Source organism: Pristis pectinata, chromosome 7 (assembly GCF_009764475.1).
Source record: "Pristis pectinata isolate sPriPec2 chromosome 7, sPriPec2.1.pri, whole genome shotgun sequence".
Taxonomy (NCBI): Eukaryota; Metazoa; Chordata; class Chondrichthyes; order Rhinopristiformes; family Pristidae; genus Pristis; species Pristis pectinata.
In genome coordinates this window covers 103534315-103555852 of record NC_067411.1, presented here as the reverse complement: position 1 = coordinate 103555852, position 21538 = coordinate 103534315, and the positions used below count along the sequence as shown (strand labels likewise).

The 21538-nt window shown below is 50.0% G+C and overlaps 1 protein-coding gene across 1 annotated transcript in view; it reads right to left on the bottom strand.

Annotated features, from left to right (window-relative positions):
• LOC127572945 (transcription factor TFIIIB component B'' homolog) overlaps nucleotides 1-17636 on the bottom strand; it is a 56833-nt gene extending 39197 nt beyond the window's left edge. Inside the window, exons 1-3 of the mRNA XM_052020670.1 lie at nucleotides 17481-17636; nucleotides 8537-8800; nucleotides 2652-3255 (exon numbers count right to left, since the gene is read on the bottom strand). Coding sequence (XP_051876630.1) covers nucleotides 2652-3255; nucleotides 8537-8799 — 867 coding nt within the window. The 5' untranslated portion in view covers nucleotide 8800; nucleotides 17481-17636. The remainder of the gene's footprint in view (nucleotides 1-2651; nucleotides 3256-8536; nucleotides 8801-17480) is intronic.
• Between the last annotated feature and the right edge of the window lie 3902 nt (nucleotides 17637-21538).

The following is a 21538-nucleotide window of genomic DNA, read 5'->3' as shown; positions in this document are numbered from 1 at the left end:
GATGAGGTCCTGAAGAGGGAATATAGGGAGTTAGGTAGGAAGCTGAAAAGCAGGACCTCAAGGGTAGTAATCTCTGGATTGCTGCCTGTGCCACGTACCAGTGAGAGTCAGAATAGGTTGACTTGGCAGATGAATGTGTGGCTGAGAAATTGGTGCAGTGGACAGGGTTTCAGATTTGTTGAACATTGGGATCTCTTCTGGAGAAGGTTTGACCTGTACAAAAGGGATGGGTTACACCTGAACTGGAGGGGGACCAATATTCTTGCGGGCAGGTTTGCTAGAACTGTTGGGGAGGGTTTAAGCTAATTTGGCAAGGGGATGGGAACCAGAGTGATAGGTCAGAGGTTGGTGCATTTAGTGTACAAGCAGGTGCAGAGTGTAGAAAGACTGTGAGGAAGGACAGGCAGTTGAAAGGGCAAAACTACAGTCAGTTGGATGGGCTGAAGTGTGTCTGCTTTAATGCAAGAAGTATCAGGAACAAGGGTGATGAAGATAGAGCATGGGTAAGTACGTGGAACTATGACGTGGTGGCCATAACAGAGACTTGGCTGTCACAAGGGCAGGAATGGCTGCTGGATATTCCAGGATTTAGATGTTTCATAAGGGACAGGGACGGAGGTAAAAGACGTGGGGGAGTGGCTTTGCTGATCAGGGAGAGTGCCACAGCTGTAGAAAGGGAGGATGTCCTGGAGGGATCGTCTACTGAGTCAGTGTGGGTGGAAGTCAGAAACAGGAAGGGAGCGATCACTCTATTGGGAGTATTCGACAGACCACCCCAGTAGCAGCAGAGACACTGAGGAGCAGATTGGGAGGCAGATTTTGGAGAGGTGCAAAAATAACAGGGTTGTTGTCATGGGTGATTTCAACTTCCCTAATATTGATTGGCACCTCCTTAGTGTAAAGGGGATAGATGGGGCAGAATTTGTCAGGTGTGTTCAGGAAGGATTCCTGTCACAGTATGTGGACAGGCCGACTAGAGGAGAGGCCATACTGGACCTGGTACTAGGCAATGAGCCTAATCAGGTTTCAGATCTCTTGGTGGGAGAACATTTTGGAGACAGTGATCATAACTCCTTGACCTTTACCATAGCCTTGGAGAGGTATAGGAGCAGACGATATGGGAAAGTATTTAACTGGGGGAGGGGGAATTACGATGCTATTAGGCACGAACTTGGGAGCGTAAATTGGGAACGGATGTCCTTGGGGAAGTGCACAGTGGAAATGTGGAGGTTGTTCAGGGAATACTTGCATGGGGTTCTGGATAGGTTTGTCCCATTGAGGCAGGGTAAGGATGGTAGAGTGAAGGAACCGTGGTTGACAAGAGATGTAGAATAGCTTGTCAAGAGGAAGAAAGAAGCTTACATAAGGTTTAGAAAGCATAGATTAGACAGGGCTCTGGAGAGTTACAAGGTAGTCTGGAGAGAGTTTAAGAATGGACTTAGGAGGGCTAGAAGGGGGCATGAGAAGTCCTTGGCGAGTAGGATCAAAGAAAACCCCAAGGCATTCTACATGTATGTGAAGAATAGGAGGATGACTAGAGTGAGGGTAGGACCGATCAGGGATAAAAGAGGAAACATGTGCCTGGAGTTGGAAGAGGGAGGGCATGTCCTTAATGAATACTTTGCTTCAGTATTCAGCAGAGAGAGAGACCTTGACGTTTGTGAGGATGGTGTACAACAGGCTGATACACTAGGGCATGTTGACATGAGGAAAGAGGATGTGCTGGAACTTTTGAAAAACATCAGGATAGATAAGTCACCGGGGCCAGATGGGATATATCCAAGGTTATTACGGGAAGCGAGGGAAGAGACTGCTGTGCCTTTGGCGATGATCTTTGCATCCTCACTGGCCACAGTAGTGCCAGATGAATGGAGGGTGGCAAATGTTGTTCCTTTGTTTAAGAAAGGGAGTAGGAATTACAGACCAGTGAGTCTTACTTCAGTGGTGAGCAAATTACTGAAGAAAATTCTTAGAGACAGGATTTATGGGCATTTGGAGAAGCATAGGGACAGTCAGCATGGCTTTGTGAGGGGCAGGTCGTGCCTCACGAGCCTGATTGAATTCTTTGAGGATGTGACAAAGCACATTAATGAAGGTAGAGCAGTGGATCTTAGAGCAGGATAAAATGTTGGCACAACATTGTGGGCCGAAGGGCCTGCACTGTGCTGTAATGTTCTATGTTCAAAGGTACCCATAGGGTGCCCTTTAATTGCCATTTTCTTGCCCACTCATTTAACCTCTTGCAAACCCTTTGCAGCTTATATACCACTTAGCTTTTATTTACACTATGCTTTCTCCTTTATTTACATAATTAATATAGATTATAGATAGCTGAGGACACAGCAGATTCCTGTGGCCCCCCCACTTTTTTTGTCCTTATCCTCTGTCTGCATTGAAGCAAGACTTCTAACCCCATGACAACCTGCAGTGTGGCATCTTACCAAATGCCTTTTAAAATCCAGATATACAGTATCCACTGATTCATTCTAAACTCATCTGTTGGTTACATTCTCAAAGTTGATCGTAATTGCTTACAGCTAAATAGCTCATTTCTTGCCTCCTGAATAATTGATCAGATAAAACTTTTACTGGCTACTAGAAAAATAACTGTCAACAACAGAATTAATCTCTCAATATATAATAAAAATTACCGTCTCTTTCTTCAACTCCTCTTTCAGCATTTCCCGCAATTTTCGAGCTTTCCTGAGCCTTTCTAAGTCAGACGGAACTTTTGCAGGCTTAGGACGTGCTGGTGAGACACTAGGAGATGGTACAATCCCTTTTGCAGGTGCACTACTGGGTGTAATCCTCTCCTTAAGTGGCGAAGACAATGTCTTCCGTGTCATTGGCACTCGGGTAGAACTGGCTCCTACAGCTGAATCTTTGTGCAGAGGGTTTTTAACAGGAGAGAATTGTGGTACTTGAGGAATTGGGGTCTTCTTTTCTGGCAATTTGATATGTTGTCCTGAAGATGGTTTTCGTTTCTCTGGTGATTTAGGAAGTGTTTTCTCAGTGGTGGTGGCCTGTGACGGAAGAGAATTATCTTGAAAGGATGCCACATTGGTCACCGGAGTTAATAGATTTTGTTGCTGAGGAGATTTTGCTGTTAGGTTGGTCGACTGCTGTGTAGACAAAGATGTTGATCTTGGTTTGGCCAAATTTGGCATGGTAGAGAAGCGCTTCCTTCTTTGCAAAGGTGCCACAGATGGTTTACCTTGACCTCCAGACTCTCCAGTCTTCTCATTTTTTTCATTCCTTAAATAAAAACAAATTTGTGTCTTTTAAATAACTTTTGATTTTATAGAATACACAGAAAAACTGACAAACATGCAAGAAAAATCCTATAAATGTTCTTTGAAAATTTTTGTCAAATTAGTTTGATGATATAACAGGTAGAATGGATAAGGTAAAACCAGTGGATGTGATGTAATTGGACTTTCAGGCTGCTTTTGATAGCATCCCACTTTTAAGTGGTTAGTATGTGAAATCATAATACATGGGATTCAGGCAAAAATATTGGCATGGATTGAAAATTAATGGACAGGAAACTGGGAACAGGAACAAATGGTTCTACTTCTGGGTGGCAGGCAATGAATAGAGAGTTATCAGTACCTGGGATCCAGTCATTCACAATGTACATCAAGGATTTGGATAAGGAACGTATGTAGCACGTCCAAGCTTGGAGACAATACCAAGCTAGGGATTCAGGTCTTAACAAAGACCCAAATCCCCAGCTTTCCTTCTTATCAATGTGCAACAAAAGCTCACTGGACTGATTCCTGGGAGGCAGAGTTGACATACGAGGAGAGATTGACTGGTTAGGCCTACATACACTGGCAGACAGAAGAATGAGAGTGGATATTGTAGAAGCCTATAAAATTCCAACAGGACTTGATGGGGGAAATTCAGGGAGGATGTTCCCGATGGCTAGAGAGTCCAGAACCTGTAGTCACAGCCTCAGGATGTGGGGTACACCAGATCAGAGAAATTTCTTTAATTAATGGGCAGTGAACCTAGGGAGTTCTCTGCCAATAGAAGGCAGTAAAAACCAAGTCATTAAATATAATCAAGAAGGAGACAGATATATTGGATATGGGGAGATGAAAACAGTGTCATGGAAGATCTACCTTGATAATATTGAAATATGGACCAGGCATAAAAAGCCAAATGGCCTACTTTTGTTCCTATTTTATGTTTCAACATCTAAAGATCATTTGCCAATGAAAATCTATTCTACTTGGGCACCAAAAAGAGTAGCAAATTGGGAAGGCAGAATTATATCTTACAATGCTTAATTGTTCACGGACTTCAGAAATCAATTGGTCTACTTAAAAAAAAACTGAGGTGCAAGAATGAAAGAAATGCAAAAGAATGGTTTTCTCATCAGCAGTTGTGTATGCTGGCAAAGATTGCTGACCAAATAACAACAATATTCCTAACAAAATCAAAACATTATCCTCAAATAAGACCATAAGACATAGGAGCAGAATCAGGCCATTCAGCCCATCGAGTCTACTCCTGTCATGGCTGATTTATTTTTCCCTCCCAACCCCATTCTCCTGCCTTCTCCCCGTAACCTTTGACACCCTTACTAATCAAGAACCTATCAAACTCTGCTTCAAATATAATCAGTAACTTGGTCTCCACAGCCGTCTGTGGCAATGAATTCCACAGATTCACCACCCTCTAGCTAAAGAAATTCTTCCTCACCTCTGTTCTAAAAGGACATACTTCTATTCTGAGGCTGTGCCCTCTGGTCCTAGACTCTCCCACTACTGGAAACCCTTTCATATGTTAACCCTTTCATCTCTGGGATCATTCTTGTAAACCTCCTCTGGACCCTCTCCAATGCCAGTACATCCTTCCTTAGAAATGGTCTGCATCCCACAAAGTGAAAATCATATTAAAAGTGCAGACATTCTTAAAAGCAGAACATAGATAAGAACAGCAATGAACAGGCCATTTGGCCCACAATGTTGTGCAGATCTTGATGCCAATTTATACTAAATGTCCTCCTCCTGTGTATCATCCACATCCCTCCATTCCCTTCATATTCATGTGTCCATCCAAAAGCCTCTTAAACTCCACCAAACTGCCTGCTTCCACTGCTACCCCGGTAACCCAATCCAGGCACCCACCGCTCTCTGCATAAAAAAACTCTCCCCCCTAACCTTAAAAGCACGTCCTCTGACATCTGATACGCACCATCTTCTTTTTGTTTACCAAGGCCTCAATATCCCTCGATAACCAAGGTTCCCTAAAACTGTTAGCCTTGCCTTCTATTCTAACAGAAACATTCAGATTCTGTACTCTGAATACTTCACTTTTGAAAGCCTCCCGCTTACCAAGAATCTCTTTGCCAGAAAACAGCCTATCCCAATCCACGCCTGCCAGATCCCTTCTGATGCCATCAAGATTGGCCTTCCTCCAATTCAGAATCTCAACCGCATCCGTCTCCATAATTACCTTGAAACTAATGGAATTATGATCACCAGATCCAAAGTGTTTCCCTACACACACTTCCGTCACCTACCGTCTCGTTCCCTAAAGTCAATGTCGATAACGTCCACTGCCTTGTCCTCAACAAGCTCCTTTATCACCTCTTCAAAAAAACTCAATCGAGTTTGTACGGCATGACCTGCCCCACGCAAAATGCTCCACCATGGCTGAGGAAGTTTATCTTGTGAATAATGAGTGACCCAAAGAGATCCAAAGTTCACTTTCCTATTTGCATTGAATTCTTCATCTCTGCTAAGGCAGCCATAGCTTCAAAAAATGCTGATTTGGGGACATCAGCATTTGTCACGGCTCCCATTCCCAATTCGGTAAGAATACTGACAGGTCTGTTGAGGGAACAATCAAATCCAGCCAAGACAATCAAAGGCAAATAGGTTTCTCATGGAAGCTCATATTATCAATAACATTCACTGACATACACCTACATTTATCCTTAAGGAAAAATGCTAACCCGAGGTCCATCCATCTTATTTGGTGATTTAAAGATCCCAAGATGACACAATGAGAGCATGGCATTCTCCCTGCATCCTAGTACAAATACTGGCCTGGGCTTTGCTGCAAATGGTGGTAGTTCTGAATGGAATGGTCAACATTTGGCCATGTGAATGCCAGCAACCCAGAACTTCTACAGATGGAGTACAGTGGCAGAGTTATCCCAAAGAAATGCTTGAGAAAATTAGCTAAAATCCTGTACAAGGTTAAAGATGGTGCAGCATCCATCTCATTTATTTCCAATGAGAATTGTAGGGTCACAAGTAGGAAAGTAAAGAAGGCTGATTAGGGAAAGGCGGTGGACGTTGTCTACACGGACTTTAGCAAAGCCTTTGACAAAGTCCCACATGGGAGGCTGCTCCAGAAGGTTAAATCGCTTGGATTTCAAGATGAGGTAACCAGTTGGATTCAACATTGGCTTAGTGGGAGAAGACAGTGAGTGGCAGTAGATGTTTGTCTCTGACTGGAGGCCTGTGACTAGTGGTGTGCTGCAGAGATCAATGCTGGGTCCGTTGTTGTTTATCATCATCTATGTTAATGATTTAGATGATAATCTGGTAAACTGGGTTAGAAATTTGCAGATGACACCAAAATTGGCAGCATAGTGGACAGCGAGAAGGCTATCAAAGCTTGCAGCATGATCTTGACCAGCTAGGAAAATGGGCTGAAAGATGGCTGATGGAATTTAATGCAGACAAGTGTGAGGTGATGCACTTTGGGAGGACAAACCAGGGTAAGAATTTCACAGTGAATGGTAGGGCTCTGAGGTGTGCAGTAGAACAAAGGGACCTGGGAATACAGGTCCATAGTTCCTTGAATGCAGCATCGCAGGTAGAGAGCCTGCAATGCCACATTCAAAGAAGCACTTTGGCCTTCATAAATCAGGGCATTGAGTACAGGGATTGGGGTGTTATGTTGAAGTTATACAAGACATTGGTGAGGCTGAATTTAAGAGTATTGTGTGCAGTTCTGGCCACCTACCTACAAGAAAGATATTAATAAGCTTGAAAGGGTGCAGAGAAAATTTACAAGGATGTTGCTGGGACCTGAGGACCCGAGTTATAGGGAAAGGTTGAATAGATTAGGACTTTATTCCCTGGAATGCAGGATAATGAGGGAAGATCTTATACAAGTACACAAAATTATGAAGGGTATAGATAGGGGGAAAAGCCGGCATACATTCACCCTAAGGTTAGGTGAGACTAGAACTAGAGGTCATAGGTTTAGGGTGAAAAGTGAAATATTTAAGGGGAATCTGAGGAGAAATTTCTTCACTCAGAGGGTGGTGCGAGTGTGGAATGAGCTGCCAGCGGAAGTGGTATATGTGGGTTCAATTGTAACATTTAAGAAAAGTTTGGATAGGTACATGGGATGGGAGGGGTTTGGAGGGATATGGTTCAGGTGCAGGTAGATCAGACTAGGATCAGGTTGGCATGGACTAGATGGGCCGAAGGACCTGCTTCTGTGTTGTAGTTCTCTGTGACTATGACTCTATAAAGGAAAAGTTACATTTTTTAAAATTGTGCTTTATTTAATGTTTTTAATTATTTAAATATATTAAGGTAATTAGTTTACTATTGTCACATGTACCAAGATACAGTGAAAAGCTTTGTTTGCATGCCATGAAGACAGATCATTCCAAACACAAGATATCGAGGCAATACAAAAGGAAAAGCAATACTTGATTTTATTGTTCTTAAATCAAGATGAAGAATTTTTTAAAAATTACATTTTGGTACCTCAAACATTTTTGAATGTTTTTCTTTGAATAAGTAAAAGCATCTAAAACACATGACAGCTTTAAATGCCGACAATCAACTTCAAGTAAGGAGTGACAGCTGGCAGTGAGACCACACCACAAAAATGATGCCATTGTCACATCTCCTTAAATGAGATGCAGGAAACCAATTACACTATCTGTAGAATTGCCCTGTCCTAACTCGGTAGTTTACTGCAGCCTTCTCTATCTGTACGTCCCAATTATTCAATTGATAAACTGAGCTACCAGAGAAGTTCATAACCTTGGCAATAACATTCAGTAACTAAGAACTGGCCTTTTCTCCATAAAACCTACAATAACTTCAGAAACCAGTACCCATTAGCACCATATTTCCCGTCATTAAGCACAGAAATATGACACTACACCAATATATCTATATCCAGAGCTCTCCCATGAAGTGCACTGATCTTCCCAAACATTCATGGATGTTAAGGGTTGAGTACTTTTTTTTCATAAAAAAATTGATGACCCTTTTTAAAATTATAATTTGATGATTAGCTAACGAAAATACTTTTTCTTATGACTAACCTGTTTATTCAATGAACACAACACCAAAAAATGCATCCCTATGCTACATCATCAACCAGAATTACTACTGACTCAGAAATATTGAGACATTAAAATGATACTGAACCAGCAATCTGCAGTTGGTACAACTTAATTATTACGAGAACTATTTTTGAACAAGTCCTGTGATAACTAGAATTACAATGCTTTGGATCTATATTGAATAGAATCAATACGAACTTGTTAAGTGGAACATTTTCCTGCTGTTCATCTGGGTCATCTCTCTCTTCTTGTTCAACACCTGGATTGGGCAGTGGTGTCGATGGGAAAGACCCAGAAGCAGCCGGAATTTCAAAATCTTCATTCTCATTGGAAGATTTTCCTTCTGAATTTAGTTGCTGGTCTGAAGTCAGAGCCTTGTCATCCGCCTTGCAGGTTTGTGATGAACCCCTTCCACCAGGTTTCACATTGGGTCTTACACTCAATCTTGAGCGACGAAACATCCTGCAAGATACAGGAAGTAAAAAGCTGCAGAATTTCACGATAGCCTTCAAATTAATCACACATTAATCTCAGAATATGCCGCATCAATTCCTATTTTTGAATTTAAAATTAATTCATTTACTTGCTCTCATTATCATAAAATATGATCAGGCTAGCCTAATTCAAACCACAAAGGCATTTTACAACTAATTTAAATTTTAAATTTAAAGTTAGACCAGATTAAAAGGATTCCAATACTGTCAAAAATCTCTACTTAGCCCAACAGGTTAATTTTCCAAATTTTCTTCTGCTTAATTGGGCTTATTTAAAAAAAGTTGCCTACTTCCCATTAGAGTACTTGCCATTTTAGGTCAGGACTATCTTGATCTCAATACACAAGCCATTATAAATACATGGGTCAGGGTGGATAGGCCAGATGCTTTCCTGTCCAAAATATGCCAAATGCCCTTCCTAACAACTCAGTGTTTCAATAGATTTTTATTAGTCACATGAACATCGAAACACACAGTGAAATTAGCCTTTTTGCGTCACTGAGAACATGCTGGGGGCAGCCCGCAAGTGTCGCCACTCTTCTGGCGCCAACATAGCACACCCACAGCTCCTAACTTGTATGTCTTTGGAATGAGAGGGGAAACCGGAGCACCCGGAGGAAACCCACGCAGACACGGGGAGAACGTACAAACTCCTTGCAGACAGCAGCGGAATTGAACCTGGGTCACTGGCACTGTAATAGTGTTACACTAACCGCTACACTACCGTGCCGCCCACACAGCAAGAATTGATGGATCCAGAAGGAACTAAAGTGAATGCTATGCAATGGTTAATCACTTTCAAGGACAACCAAGAGGTCAGAATTGGTAGACTGTTTTTATTTCAGAGGGTTTTAGGGCTGGATGGGGTTACACGGATAGTGATGAGGGTTAGGGTTTTGAAAACAAGAGAATTTTTAAAAAGCTGTTCTTAACTAGGGGCAAGTAATTAATTAGCAAGTACAAGGATGACCAGGACTTCATATGACTCTTGTGACTTAAAATGACCAGATGCCCATAGATTTGTTTTTGCCTCAGCCTCTGTTACCTTTGCCAGCTCTGCAACTCTTCAAGATAATTGTGGTCCCTCAAGTTTTGTTTCTTGCACGATCCCAGTTTTGATTATTCCATCATGGGCATCTACAGCTTCAATTACCAAAACCCTTAGTTCTGGAATTAAATACCTGAACCTTTTTAAATCTCTCTACTTTTCTTTAAGATGGTAAAATAGAATGGAATGGAATTTAATCCTGATAAATGCGAGGTGATGCACTTTGAGAGAATTCTTAAGACTAGGACATACACAATAAATATTAGGACCCTAAAGAGTATTGAGAAGCCCAAGAATACCTGAAGGTGAAGGTGGCTAAGAAAGCATATGGGACACTTGCCTTCATTGTCCAGGATTTAGATTATAATATCAAGGAGATTATGGTACAACTATATAAACATACTTGGATACTGCATACAGTTCTGATCGCCACACTGTAGGAAGGATGTGATTGCACTGAAGAGGGTGCAGAGGAGATTGACTAGGCTATTGCCTGGGATGGAACATATCAGTGATGCGAGAGATGGATAAACTAAGTGTATTTTCCTTGGAGTGGAGGAGGCTGAGAAGGGGCCTGATTAAGGTATCGAAAATTGAGGATCATAGATAGCGAGATATTTCCCCCCCATTCTCCCTAAAGTGAAGGTGTATAAAATCAGAGGGCACAGGTTTAAGGTAAGGGGTAAGAGGTTTAAAGAGGATTTGAGGAAACTTTTTTCTATTGAGAGGGTGGTTGGAATCTGGAATGCAATGCCTGAAGGGGTGGTGAAGGCAGAGGTCCTCACAACATTTAAGTATCTAGACAAGCACTTCAATTGCCGAGAAGTAGCAGACTAGGAGCCAAGTGCTGGAAAATATGATCTGTACAAATGGACATTTGATAGTTGGAGTTGACACAGTGGGCTGAAGAGCCTGTTTCTGTGTTACATGACTTAAACTTAAAACATCCAGGTTTTGACCATCTCTTTGTGAATCATCGTGTCAAATTTTGCTCAATTAAGCTCCTGCAAAGTGCCTTTGGACATTTTAGTGCAGTAAAGGGGCTATATGAAGTGGAGGCTGTTGTACAGGGCCTCAGCTTTCTATTCTATTCATCAAGTGCCCAGATAAACAGAATCATAGATCCTAACTTCTAAATGCAACAGGTTAGGAGCAAAAGGATATGTATGCTTCAGGACATAAATGACAAAAAGCTAGTGCGGCAAAATAAAACATGAACCAAAAACGGTGATGAAATATTGTTTTTTTAACTCAATGTGACAGAAATGCAAAGAGCAGAAAGTGCTCCTTCAAAGGCAGCATGGAGGCACAGCATTTAACGCTGCTGACTCACAGATCCAATGACCTGGTTCAACACTGACCTTGAGCACTACCTGTGTGGAGTTTGCACGTTCTCCCTGTGACTGCATGGACTTCTACCAGGTGCTCTGGTTTTGTGTACATCTCATAGACACACTGGTATGTTTATTGGCTATTATAAACTATCCTTTAGTGTAGGCGAATGAAAACTGAAGCAAGGAATGTTGATGAACGTGAAAGAGAGAGAGTAACTTGCAGGGTTACAGGAGCAAGGAAAAGGGGGAAGGGTACTGATAAGATTTCCTAGCTAAGAGCCAACATGGACCCAATGGGCTGAATGGCCTCTTGGATGACATAGTAGGTCAGTATGTTTCAATTGCACACAACAATACATAGACTGCTACATTCAGTTCTCAACTGCAAACCTCTGGAAGAGATTTCAGCCTTAGAGGGGATATCGTGCAAATTCACCAGAGCAAATCCAAGACCAATTGGATAAACATGGGTTAGATTCCTTGTGTTCAGAAGGTCGAGGGGAGATCTAATCAAAAGTTTGTAAATGATTACAAGATAATAGTTTAGGTAAAAAGAAAGAAATTATATCCTATGACGGTAGGGTTGCAAGCAAAATGCAAGGACAGTGGAAATATGAAATTCTCTTTCCAAGACATTGCAGATGCTGGGTCAATTTAAATTTTCACGGCTGAACATGGAACAGAGGCAAGGAGTAGAATTGTCTACTCTTGTTCCTGTATTGTTAATCAAAATTATGTGTTACAGTTTCTGCTACAGAAGTGGTGTTCACTGATGATTGTTCAATGTTCAAATCCATTCACAATTTCTCAGAAAATGAAGCCACCCATGCCTACCTGCAGCAAGGACCAGGCAACATCAGGCATTTTTGTGCAAATGTTATTTGACACTTAAGTGCCAGGCACTGACCATCTCCAACCAGAGAGAGTCTAACCACTTATTCAATAACATTACCATTACCAAGTCCCCCATTACCACCCTCCTCAGGGTCATTGTTGACTCACCTTCTAACACCCAAAGGCCTTTCCACCACGTACAAGACCCATTCTGGAGCTTGATGGAATATTCCCCACTTGCCTGAACGAGCACGGCACCAACAACTCTCAAGATGCCTAACACCATCTAGGACATAGCTGCTTGTCTGGCATCGCATCTACCAACCTAAACATGCATTCTCTACACCCCCATTGCACAATGGCTACAGTGTTTGTCATCTACAAAATGCTTCTCTGATAACATATCCCAAACCCATGACTTCTACCACCAAGGACAAGTGTGCAGGTGCATGGTAACATCACCACCTGCATATTACCTCCAAGTCACACACAGATTTGGAAGTGCATTGAACTAGGATGACAAAGAACTGGCAAAGTCCTGGAACTAAGCATCCAACAGTGCTGTGGAAGTACCTTACTGGCAGGACTTCTGTGGTTCAAGGAAGCAACTCACCACCAACTTCTCAAGGGCATTTAGGGTTGGGCAATAAATGCTGGCTTTGCCAATGCCCAGATTGCAAAAATAAATAAATTAGAAAAAGACACTGTCAACCTCTAAATGCTACTGGATATCTGCTAGTAATAATGGATAGATGGCTGCAAATGATTATCCAACAAATTGAAAGGTCAAAATAGCAGATACAATCATTTGAATCACCTCAATTACATTATTACCTAAAAATTAAATGTTTTGTCTTCCCAAAGTTTACACATCAACCTTACGACAAATGTTATCTAAAGCATTCACACACAGCTATTTAACATAGCCAATGAATTATAAGCAACATACAATGAAAAGGTAAACATAACCCTAACAGCAGGCCACGCTGAAATCCATGAAGCATAAAGCTTAAGGTTATCATTAAAGGAAGGGGAATGTATTAATTTCATTGGGTAAAGATGGGAATTAGAACTCAGCAATGACCCCACAAGCTGGAGGGACATCATGTTCACTACCCTCGTGTTTTCAATCTAAGCTGCAACACTTGTGCAAAATCAAAACTTAACCAAAGGCCAATACTAAAAATAATGATCATCGGGCCACCATCACAAATACCACCAGAACTGAACTTTCAAAATAAAACTGCCATTAACAAGGCTTCTTTCCCGACTTCCCAAATTACTTTACTATTATTAACTATTTTTGAAATGTAGGGGCTATTATTCGGTGCAAGACGAGCAATTGTGCACACTGTCAGGCGTGAATCAGCATCACTGAAATAAAACAGCAATGAGATAACGGTAATTTTATTTCAGTGATGCTGGTTAGGAGAGAGATGTGGTCCTAAACACCAGGCAGAATCCCCAAACACAAGAGAAATAAAGATGCTGGAACCCCAGCTCTTTTACCCCAAAGCGGGGCAAGGGACTGCTGAGAGCAGTTTAAGCCTTCACTGGGTGATGTACCGCACAAATCGCACCGAAGTTTTAATGTGCTGGGTTCACGCTCTGGAGGAGGAGGTGTCACCCCCGCCTCTCTGAGCTGGGGACGGAGCCCACAGTCCCGGGTGTGGAGGGAGGTGGGGGTGAGGGGAGGGGAGGGGAGCCATGGGTGTGGAGGGAGAGGAGGGGAGTCCCGGGTGCGGAGGGGGAGGGGAGGGGAGGGCAGGGGAGCCCCGGGTGCGGAGGGGGGGGGGGGGAGGGGAGGGCAGGGGAGCCCCGGGTGCGGAGGGGGGGGGGGGAGGGGAGGGTGGAGCCCCGGGTGCGGAGGGGGGGGGGGGGAGGGGAGGGCAGGGGAGCCCCGGGTGCGGAGGGGGGGGGGGGGAGGGGAGGGCAGGGGAAGCCCCGGGTGCGGAGGGGGGGGGGGGGAGGGGAGGCAGGGGAGCCCCGGGTGCGGAGGGGGGGGGGGGGAGGGGAGGGCAGGGGAGCCCCGGGTGCGGGAGGGGGGGGGGGAGGGGAGGGCAGGGGAGCCCCGGGTGCGGGGAGGGGGGGGGGGGGAGGGGAGGGCAGGGGAGCCCCGGGTGCGGAGGGGGGGGGGGGGGGGGGAGGGGAGGGCAGGGGAGCCCCGGGTGCGGAGGGGGCGGGGGAGGGGGAGGCAGGGGAGCCCCGGGTGCGGAGGGGCGGGGGAGGGGAGGGCAGGGGAGCCCCGGGTGCGGAGGGGGCGGGGGGAGGGGAGGGCAGGGGAGCCCCGGGTGCGGAGGGGCGGGGGGGGAGGGGAGGGCAGGGGAGCCCCGGGTGCGGAGGGGCGGGGGAGGGGAGGGCAGGGGAGCCCCGGGTGCGGAGGGGCGGGGGGAGGGGGAGGGCAGGGGAGCCCCGGGTGCGGAGGGGGGGCGGGGGGGGAGGGGAGGGCAGGGAGCCCCGGGTGCGGAGGGGGGGGGGGGGGGGGAGGGGGGAGGGGAGGGCAGGGGAGCCCCGGGTGCGGAGGGGGGGGGGGGGAGGGGAGGGCAGGGGAGCCCCGGGTGCGGAGGGGGGGGGGGAGGGGAGGGCAGGGGAGCCCCGGGTGCGGAGGGGGGGGGGGGGGGAGGGGAGGGCAGGGGAGCCCCGGGTGCGGAGTGGGGGGGGAGGGGAGGGGAGGGGAGCCCCGGGTGCGGAGGGGGGGGGGGGAGGGGAGGGGAGGGGAGCCCCGGGTGCGGAGGGGGGGGGGGAGGGGAGGGGAGGGGAGCCCCGGGTGCGGAGGGGGGGGGGGGAGGGGAGGGGAGGGGAGCCCCGGGTGCGGAGGGGGGGAGGGAGGGGAGGGGAGGGGGGGGAGGGAGGGGAGGGAGGGGAGCCCCGGGTGCGGAGGGGGGGGAGGGAGGGGAGGGGAGGGGAGGGGAGGGGAAGCCCCGGGTGCGGAGGGGGGGAGGGAGGGGAGGGGAGGGGAGCCCGGGTGCGGAGGGGGGAGGGAGGGGAGGGGAGGGGAGCCCGGGTGCGGAGGGGGGGGAGGGAGGGGAGGGGAGGGGAGCCCCGGGTGCGGAGGGGGGGAGGGAGGGGAGGGGAGGGAGCCCCGGGTGCGGAGGGGGGGAGGGAGGGGAGGGGAGGGGAGCCCGGGTGCGGAGGGGGGAGGGAGGGGAGGGGAGGGGAGCCCCGGGTGCGGAGGGGGGGAGGGAGGGGAGGGGAGCCCCGGGTGCGGAGGGGGGGAGGGAGGGGAGGGGAGCCCCGGGTGCGGAGGGGGGGAGGGAGGGGAGGGGAGGGGAGCCCCGGGTGCGGAGGGGGGGAGGGAGGGGAGCCCCGGGTGCGGAGGGGGGGAGGGAGGGGAGGGGAGGGGAGCCCGGGTGCGGAGGGGGGGGAGGGAGGGGAGGGGAGGGGAGCCCCGGGTGCGGAGGGGGGGAGGGAGGGGAGGGGAGGGGAGCCCCGGGTGCGGAGGGGGGGAGGGAGGGGAGGGGAGGGGAGCCCCGGGTGCGGAGGGGGGGAGGGAGGGGGAGGGGAGGGGAGCCCCGGGTGCGGAGGGGGGGGAGGGAGGGGAGGGGAGGGGAGCCCCGGGTGCGGAGGGGGGGGAGGGAGGGGAGGGGAGGGGAGCCCCGGGTGCGGAGGGGGGGAGGGAGGGGAGGGGAGGGGAGCCCCGGGTGCGGAGGGGGGGAGGGAGGGGAGGGGAGGGGAGCCCGGAGTGCGGAGGGGGGGAGGGAGGGGAGGGGAGCCCCGGGTGCGGAGGGGGGGAGGGAGGGGAGGGGAGCCCCGGGTGCGGAGGGGGGGAGGGAGGGGAGGGGAGGGGAGCCCCGGGTGCGGAGGGGGGGAGGGAGGGGAGCCCCGGGTGCGGAGGGGGGGAGGGAGGGGAGGGGAGGGGAGCCCCGGGTGCGGAGGGGGGGAGGGAGGGGAGGGGAGGGGAGCCCCGGGTGCGGAGGGGGGAGGGAGGGGAGGGGAGGGGAGCCCCGGGTGCGGAGGGGGGGAGGAGGGGAGGGGAGGGGAGCCCCGGGTGCGGAGGGGGGGAGGGAGGGGAGGGGAGGGGAGCCCCGGGTGCGGAGGGGGGGAGGGAGGGGAGGGGAGGGGAAGCCCGGGTGCGGAGGGGGGGGAGGGAGGGGAGGGGAGGGGAGCCCGGGTGCGGAGGGGGGGAGGGAGGGGAGGGGAGGGGAGGGGAGCCCGGGTGCGGAGGGGGGGAGGGAGGGGAGGGGAGGGGAGGGGAGCCCCGGGTGCGGAGGGGGGGAGGGAGGGGAGGGGAGCCCGGGTGCGGAGGGGGGAGGAGGGGAGGGGAGGGGAGGGGAGCCCCGGGTGCGGAGGGGTGGGAGGGAGGGGAGGGGAGGGAGCCCCGGGTGCGGAGGGGGGGAGAGCGCAGGGAAGCCCCGAGTGTTGCGGGGGGGGGGGAAAGCCCGAGTGTTGCGAGGGGGGGGGGAGCCCCGAGTGTTGCGAGGGGGGGGGGGAGCCCCGAGTGTTGCGAGGGGGGGGGGGAGCCCCGAGTGTTGCGAGGGGGGGGGGGAGCCCCGAGTGTTGCGAGGGGGGGGGGAGCCCCGAGTGTTGCGAGGGGGGGGGGGAGCCCCGAGTGTTGCGAGGGGGGGGGGGAGCCCCGAGTGTTGCGAGGGGGGGGGGGAGCCCCGAGTGTTGCGAGGGGGGGGGGGGAGCCCCGAGTGTTGCGAGGGGGGGGGGGAGCCCCGAGTGTTGCGAGGGGGGGGGGGAGCCCCGAGTGTTGCGAGGGGGGGGGGAGCCCGAGTGTTGCGAGGGGGGGGGGGAGCCCGAGTGTTGCGAGGGGGGGGGGAGCCCCGAGTGTTGCGAGGGGGGGGGAGCCCCGAGTGTTGCGAGGGGGGGGGGAGCCCCGAGTGTTGCCGGGGGGGGGGAGCCCCGAGTGTTGCCGGGGGGGGGGAGCCCCGAGTGTTGCCGGGGGGGGGGGGAGCCCCGAGGGTTGCCGGGGGGGGGAGCCCCGAGTGTTGCCGGGGGGGGGGGGAGCCCCGAGTGTTGCCGGGGGGGGGGGCCCCGAGTGTTGCGGGGGGGGGGGGCCCCGAGTGTTGCCGGGGGGGGGGGGGGAGCCCCGAGTGTTGCCGGGGGGGGGAGCCCCGAGTGTTGCCGGGGGGGGGGGGGGAAGCCCCGAGTGTTGCGGGGGGGGGGGAAGCCCCGAGTGTTGCGGGGGGGGGGGGGGAAGCCCCGAGTGTTGCGGGGGGGGGGCCCTGCCTCCCAGTGCCGGGTCCCGGGGCAGCCGCCTCTCTGCTGCACCCGCCGGCCGGTCTCCGGCGCACGCGGTGGGGGGCCTGCCCTGGGGGGCGGGGGCGGGGGCGGCGGGGGCGGGAGCACCCCCCCCCCCCTCCACACACCACCACCGGCACAGCCAAACCCCCGCCCTCTCCGGGCCCCGGGCCCCGGGCCGGCCCCACCTCACCCCGGCTGCCCCGAGTACCCGGGCCCGGACAGCCCCTCCGGCTGCGGCCCGTTACCTGTAATCGGCGCTGGCGCGTGTTGTCAGGCGGCATGTGGGCGCCGCGGTCCCCGCTCCCGGCCCCCGTGCCCCGGCTCCGCTCCCGGCCCGTCCCCCGGCTCCGCTCCCGGCCTCCGGCCTCCCTCACATCCTCCTCCCGCCGCCTCAATCCCGATCCCAGCGGCCCACAGGAACCACGTGATCCACCGGGCGTTGGAGTCCGCCGGGTCCTGCCGCTCACCACGTTGCACCGGCAGCGCCCGTCCTATCGGCGCTGTGGCCTCTGATGCAGGTGAAGCTGTGAGCACCGAGACTCACCTCGTCTGCAAAACCTTTCTAACGCAGGAGGTGCTGGAAATGTGTCTGATGACTGACCGCACATATAGAGGGCAACACGCAGTTATCGCTTTAGGTCGATAAACTCATCAAAACTCCACTTCCAGTGTAAGGTTCTCCACCTGGGGCTGTAACTCCAGGTCTCCCCCCCCCCCCCCCCCGGCTGCTGCCTGACCCCCTGCTACCTCCAGTATTTTCGGGGGTGTTGGGGGGTTCACATTTCTGGGGTCTTTAGTATTTTGCATTTACACTTAAATGCCGGGCTTATTTTTAAAAGTGGTGCCCACACCCTTTTGCAATGTTTGGTGTGTTTTGGTTCCTCTCAGCCTCTGGAAAACTTTGATTAAGTCAACAATAAACCTTACAACTTACAGAGAAAATAACACTAGCTTTGTTTTCTAATCTCTTCTTTAATGTAACCTTTGAAGAGATTTATTCCGGATAAATTTACATTGCAGTTCCCTGAAGCCGGATGTGCCCTTCTCAAAAAGATTCGAGTACTGACAGTACTCCTGGTGTGTCCAAACAGAGCTTTGTACATCTGAACCAAACCATCCCGTGTTGTAGATGGCAAGGCAAATAACCCATGACCCTGTGATTATTTAATGCATTTTTCCGCAGCATTTTAATAATCCATGTACACAGACTCCCAAGTCGTCTTCATTAATTTACAGAATGTGAGCATCACTGGCCAACAATCCTTGGACATACAACACAGGAATAGGCCCTTCGGCCCACAATGTCTGCGCCAATCATGATGCCAATCTAATCTCTTATGCCTGGGTAAGGTCCATATCCCTCCATTTCCTGCCTGTTCATGTGTGTCTAAATGCTTCTTAAATGTTAAGTTCCAGGCACCTACCATCAGTTATGTAAACAAACTTACCTCATAAATCTCCTTTCTACATTCCCCCTCTCACCATAAAGCTATGCCCTCTGGCACTGAACATTTCCACCCTGGGAAAAAAACATTGACTATCTACCCTATCTATGCATCTCCAAAGCCTTCACATTTTTCCTGTAATTTGGCAACCAGAACTGCACACAATACTCCAAATGAGACCTAACCAAAGGTTATGTAGCTGCAATATGACTTGCCAACTTCTCTGCTCAATGACCCAACTAATGAAGGCAAGCATGCCATGCACCTTCTTTACCACCCTAGCTACGTGTCACCACTTTCAGAGTTATGAACATGAACCCTAGGATCCCTCTGTATATCAATGGTCCTAAGAGTCCTGCCATTTGCTGTATGTTTTCTTGTATTTGACCTCCCAAAATGCACCATTCACACCATTTCAGATTAAACTCCATCAGCCACTTTTCCGCCCATATCTCCAACTGGTCTATATCCTGCTGCATCCTTTGACAACCTTCCTCACTATCTACAACTCCACCAATCTTTGTGTTGTCTGCATACTGACGAATCAGCGCACCTATATCTTTGTCCAAATCATTTATATATATATATTGCAAACAACAGAGGTCCCAGCGCTGACCCTTGTGGAACACCACTGGTCACAGACTTCCTCCACCACTACCAGTCAGTGTGGACTTGCATTTCTTCAAGGAATCTTGGAGCATAACCTTGAATCTCTTCCTATCTCATAGAACATAGAACAGTACAGCACAAAACAGACCCTTCGGCCCATGTTGTGCCGCCCCTCAAACCACACCTAAGACTACCTAACCCCTTCCTCCCACATATCTAACTTAAATTCCTCCATATCCTTATCTAACAATCTCTTGAACTTGACCAACGTATCAGCCTCCACCACCACCCCAGGCAGCGCATTCCATGCACCAACCACTCTTTGGGTGAAAAACCTCCGACATCACCCTTGAACTTCCCACCCAATACCTTAAAGTCATGTCCTCTTGTATTGAGCATTGGTGCCCTGGGAAAGAGGTGCTGGCTGTCCACTCTATCTATTCCTCTCAATATCTTGTATACCTCTATCATGTCTCCCCTCATCCTCCTCCTCTCCAATGAGAACAGCCCTAGCTCCTTTAGTCTCGCCTCATAATCCATACTCTCTAATCCAGGCAGCATCCTGGTAAATCTCCTCTGCACCCTCTCCAACGCCTCCACATCCTTCCTATAATGAGGCGACCAGAACTGGACACAGTACTGTGAGTGTGGCCTAACCAGAGTTTTGTTAAGCTGCATCATCACTTCGCAGCTCTTAAAACTCGATCCCCCGACTTATGAAAGCTAACATCCCATAAGCTTTCTTAACTACCCCATCCACCTGTGAGGCAACTTTCAGTGATCTGTGGATATGAACCCCCAGATCCCTCTGCTCCTCTACACTGCCCAGAATCCTGCCATTTACCTTGTACTCCGCCTTGGAGTTTCTCCTTCCAAAATGTACCACCTCACACTTCTCCGGATTGAACTCCATCTGCCACTTGTCAGCCCAGCTCTGCATCCCATCAATATCCCTCTGTAAACTTCAACAGCCCTCCACACTATGCACAACACCACCGATCTTTGTGTCATCTGCAAACTTGCTAACCCAGCCCTCCACCCCTTCATCCAAGTCGTTAATATCACAAAAAGTAGAGGTCGCAGAACCGATAACTGTGGGACACCACTAGTCACAGGCCTCCAATCCGAATGCACTCCCTCCACCACAACCCTCTGCTTTCTACAGGCAAGCCAATTTTGAATCCACACGGCCAAGCTTCCCTGGATCCCTTGGCCTCTGACCTTCGGAAGAAGCCTACCATGCGGAACCTTGTCAAACGCCTTACTAAAATCCATGTAACCACATCTACTGCACTACCCTCATCAATTTCCTAGTCACCTGCTCAAAGAACCCTATCAGGCTTGTGAGGCAAGATCTTCCCTTCACAATCAGTCCATGATTCTCTAAATGCTCATAGATCCTATCTCTTAGAAACTTTTCCAACAGCTTGATAAATTTATCCTTTAGTTTTTAGATTTTTTTTAGATTTTATTTACAGCGTGGTAACAGGCCCTTCCGGCCCAACGAGTCCGCACCGCCCATTTTAAACCCCCAAATTAACCTACCCGTACGTCTTTAGAATGTGGGAGGAAACCGGAGCACCCGGAGGAAACCCACGCAGACACGGGAGAACGTACAAACTCCTTACAGACAGCGACGGGAATCGAACCCCGATCGCTGGCGCTGTAATAGCATCGTGCTAACCACTACGCTACTGTATCTCAGTGCTAGAAATTCAATGTCTGTTTTGGGTGTCTGGTGTCAGGCACGCGAACAACGTGGCCTGCCCTATAAAGCCAACTGTGTACTGGGGCCTCAATACTGGGGATTTTTTTTTACTCTGTTCAGTTACAAATATTCTGAGAAATTGTCGGGGACAGGAATTCAGTGTGAGATTTTGAAAGTGATTTGAGTGCAAATTATATGATTTTCAACAAAACTATTCTTTAAATGTTCATCACAATAAGAATAGGAGGACTCAGTCATTTACCCTCATGACTGAGTCCCATTATTTACATTTACTAGTTGTGTAAGAAGAGTGCAGCAGGCTTGAGATGCTGACAGCTCGAATCATGCTCTGAACTCGTTTGTTACCGTGGCAGAGAGCTGTCAATCAAACTTACCTAAGGAAAACTGCACTTTCCCAAAAAACTCAAAACAATGAAATTAATCTTGTTAAAGATATTAGAAAGTTATAAACTGAAACTATCAGACTCTAGGTACCTCTCCCCACTGGCTTCCACATATGTGAGATGGTGAAATCAGGTGG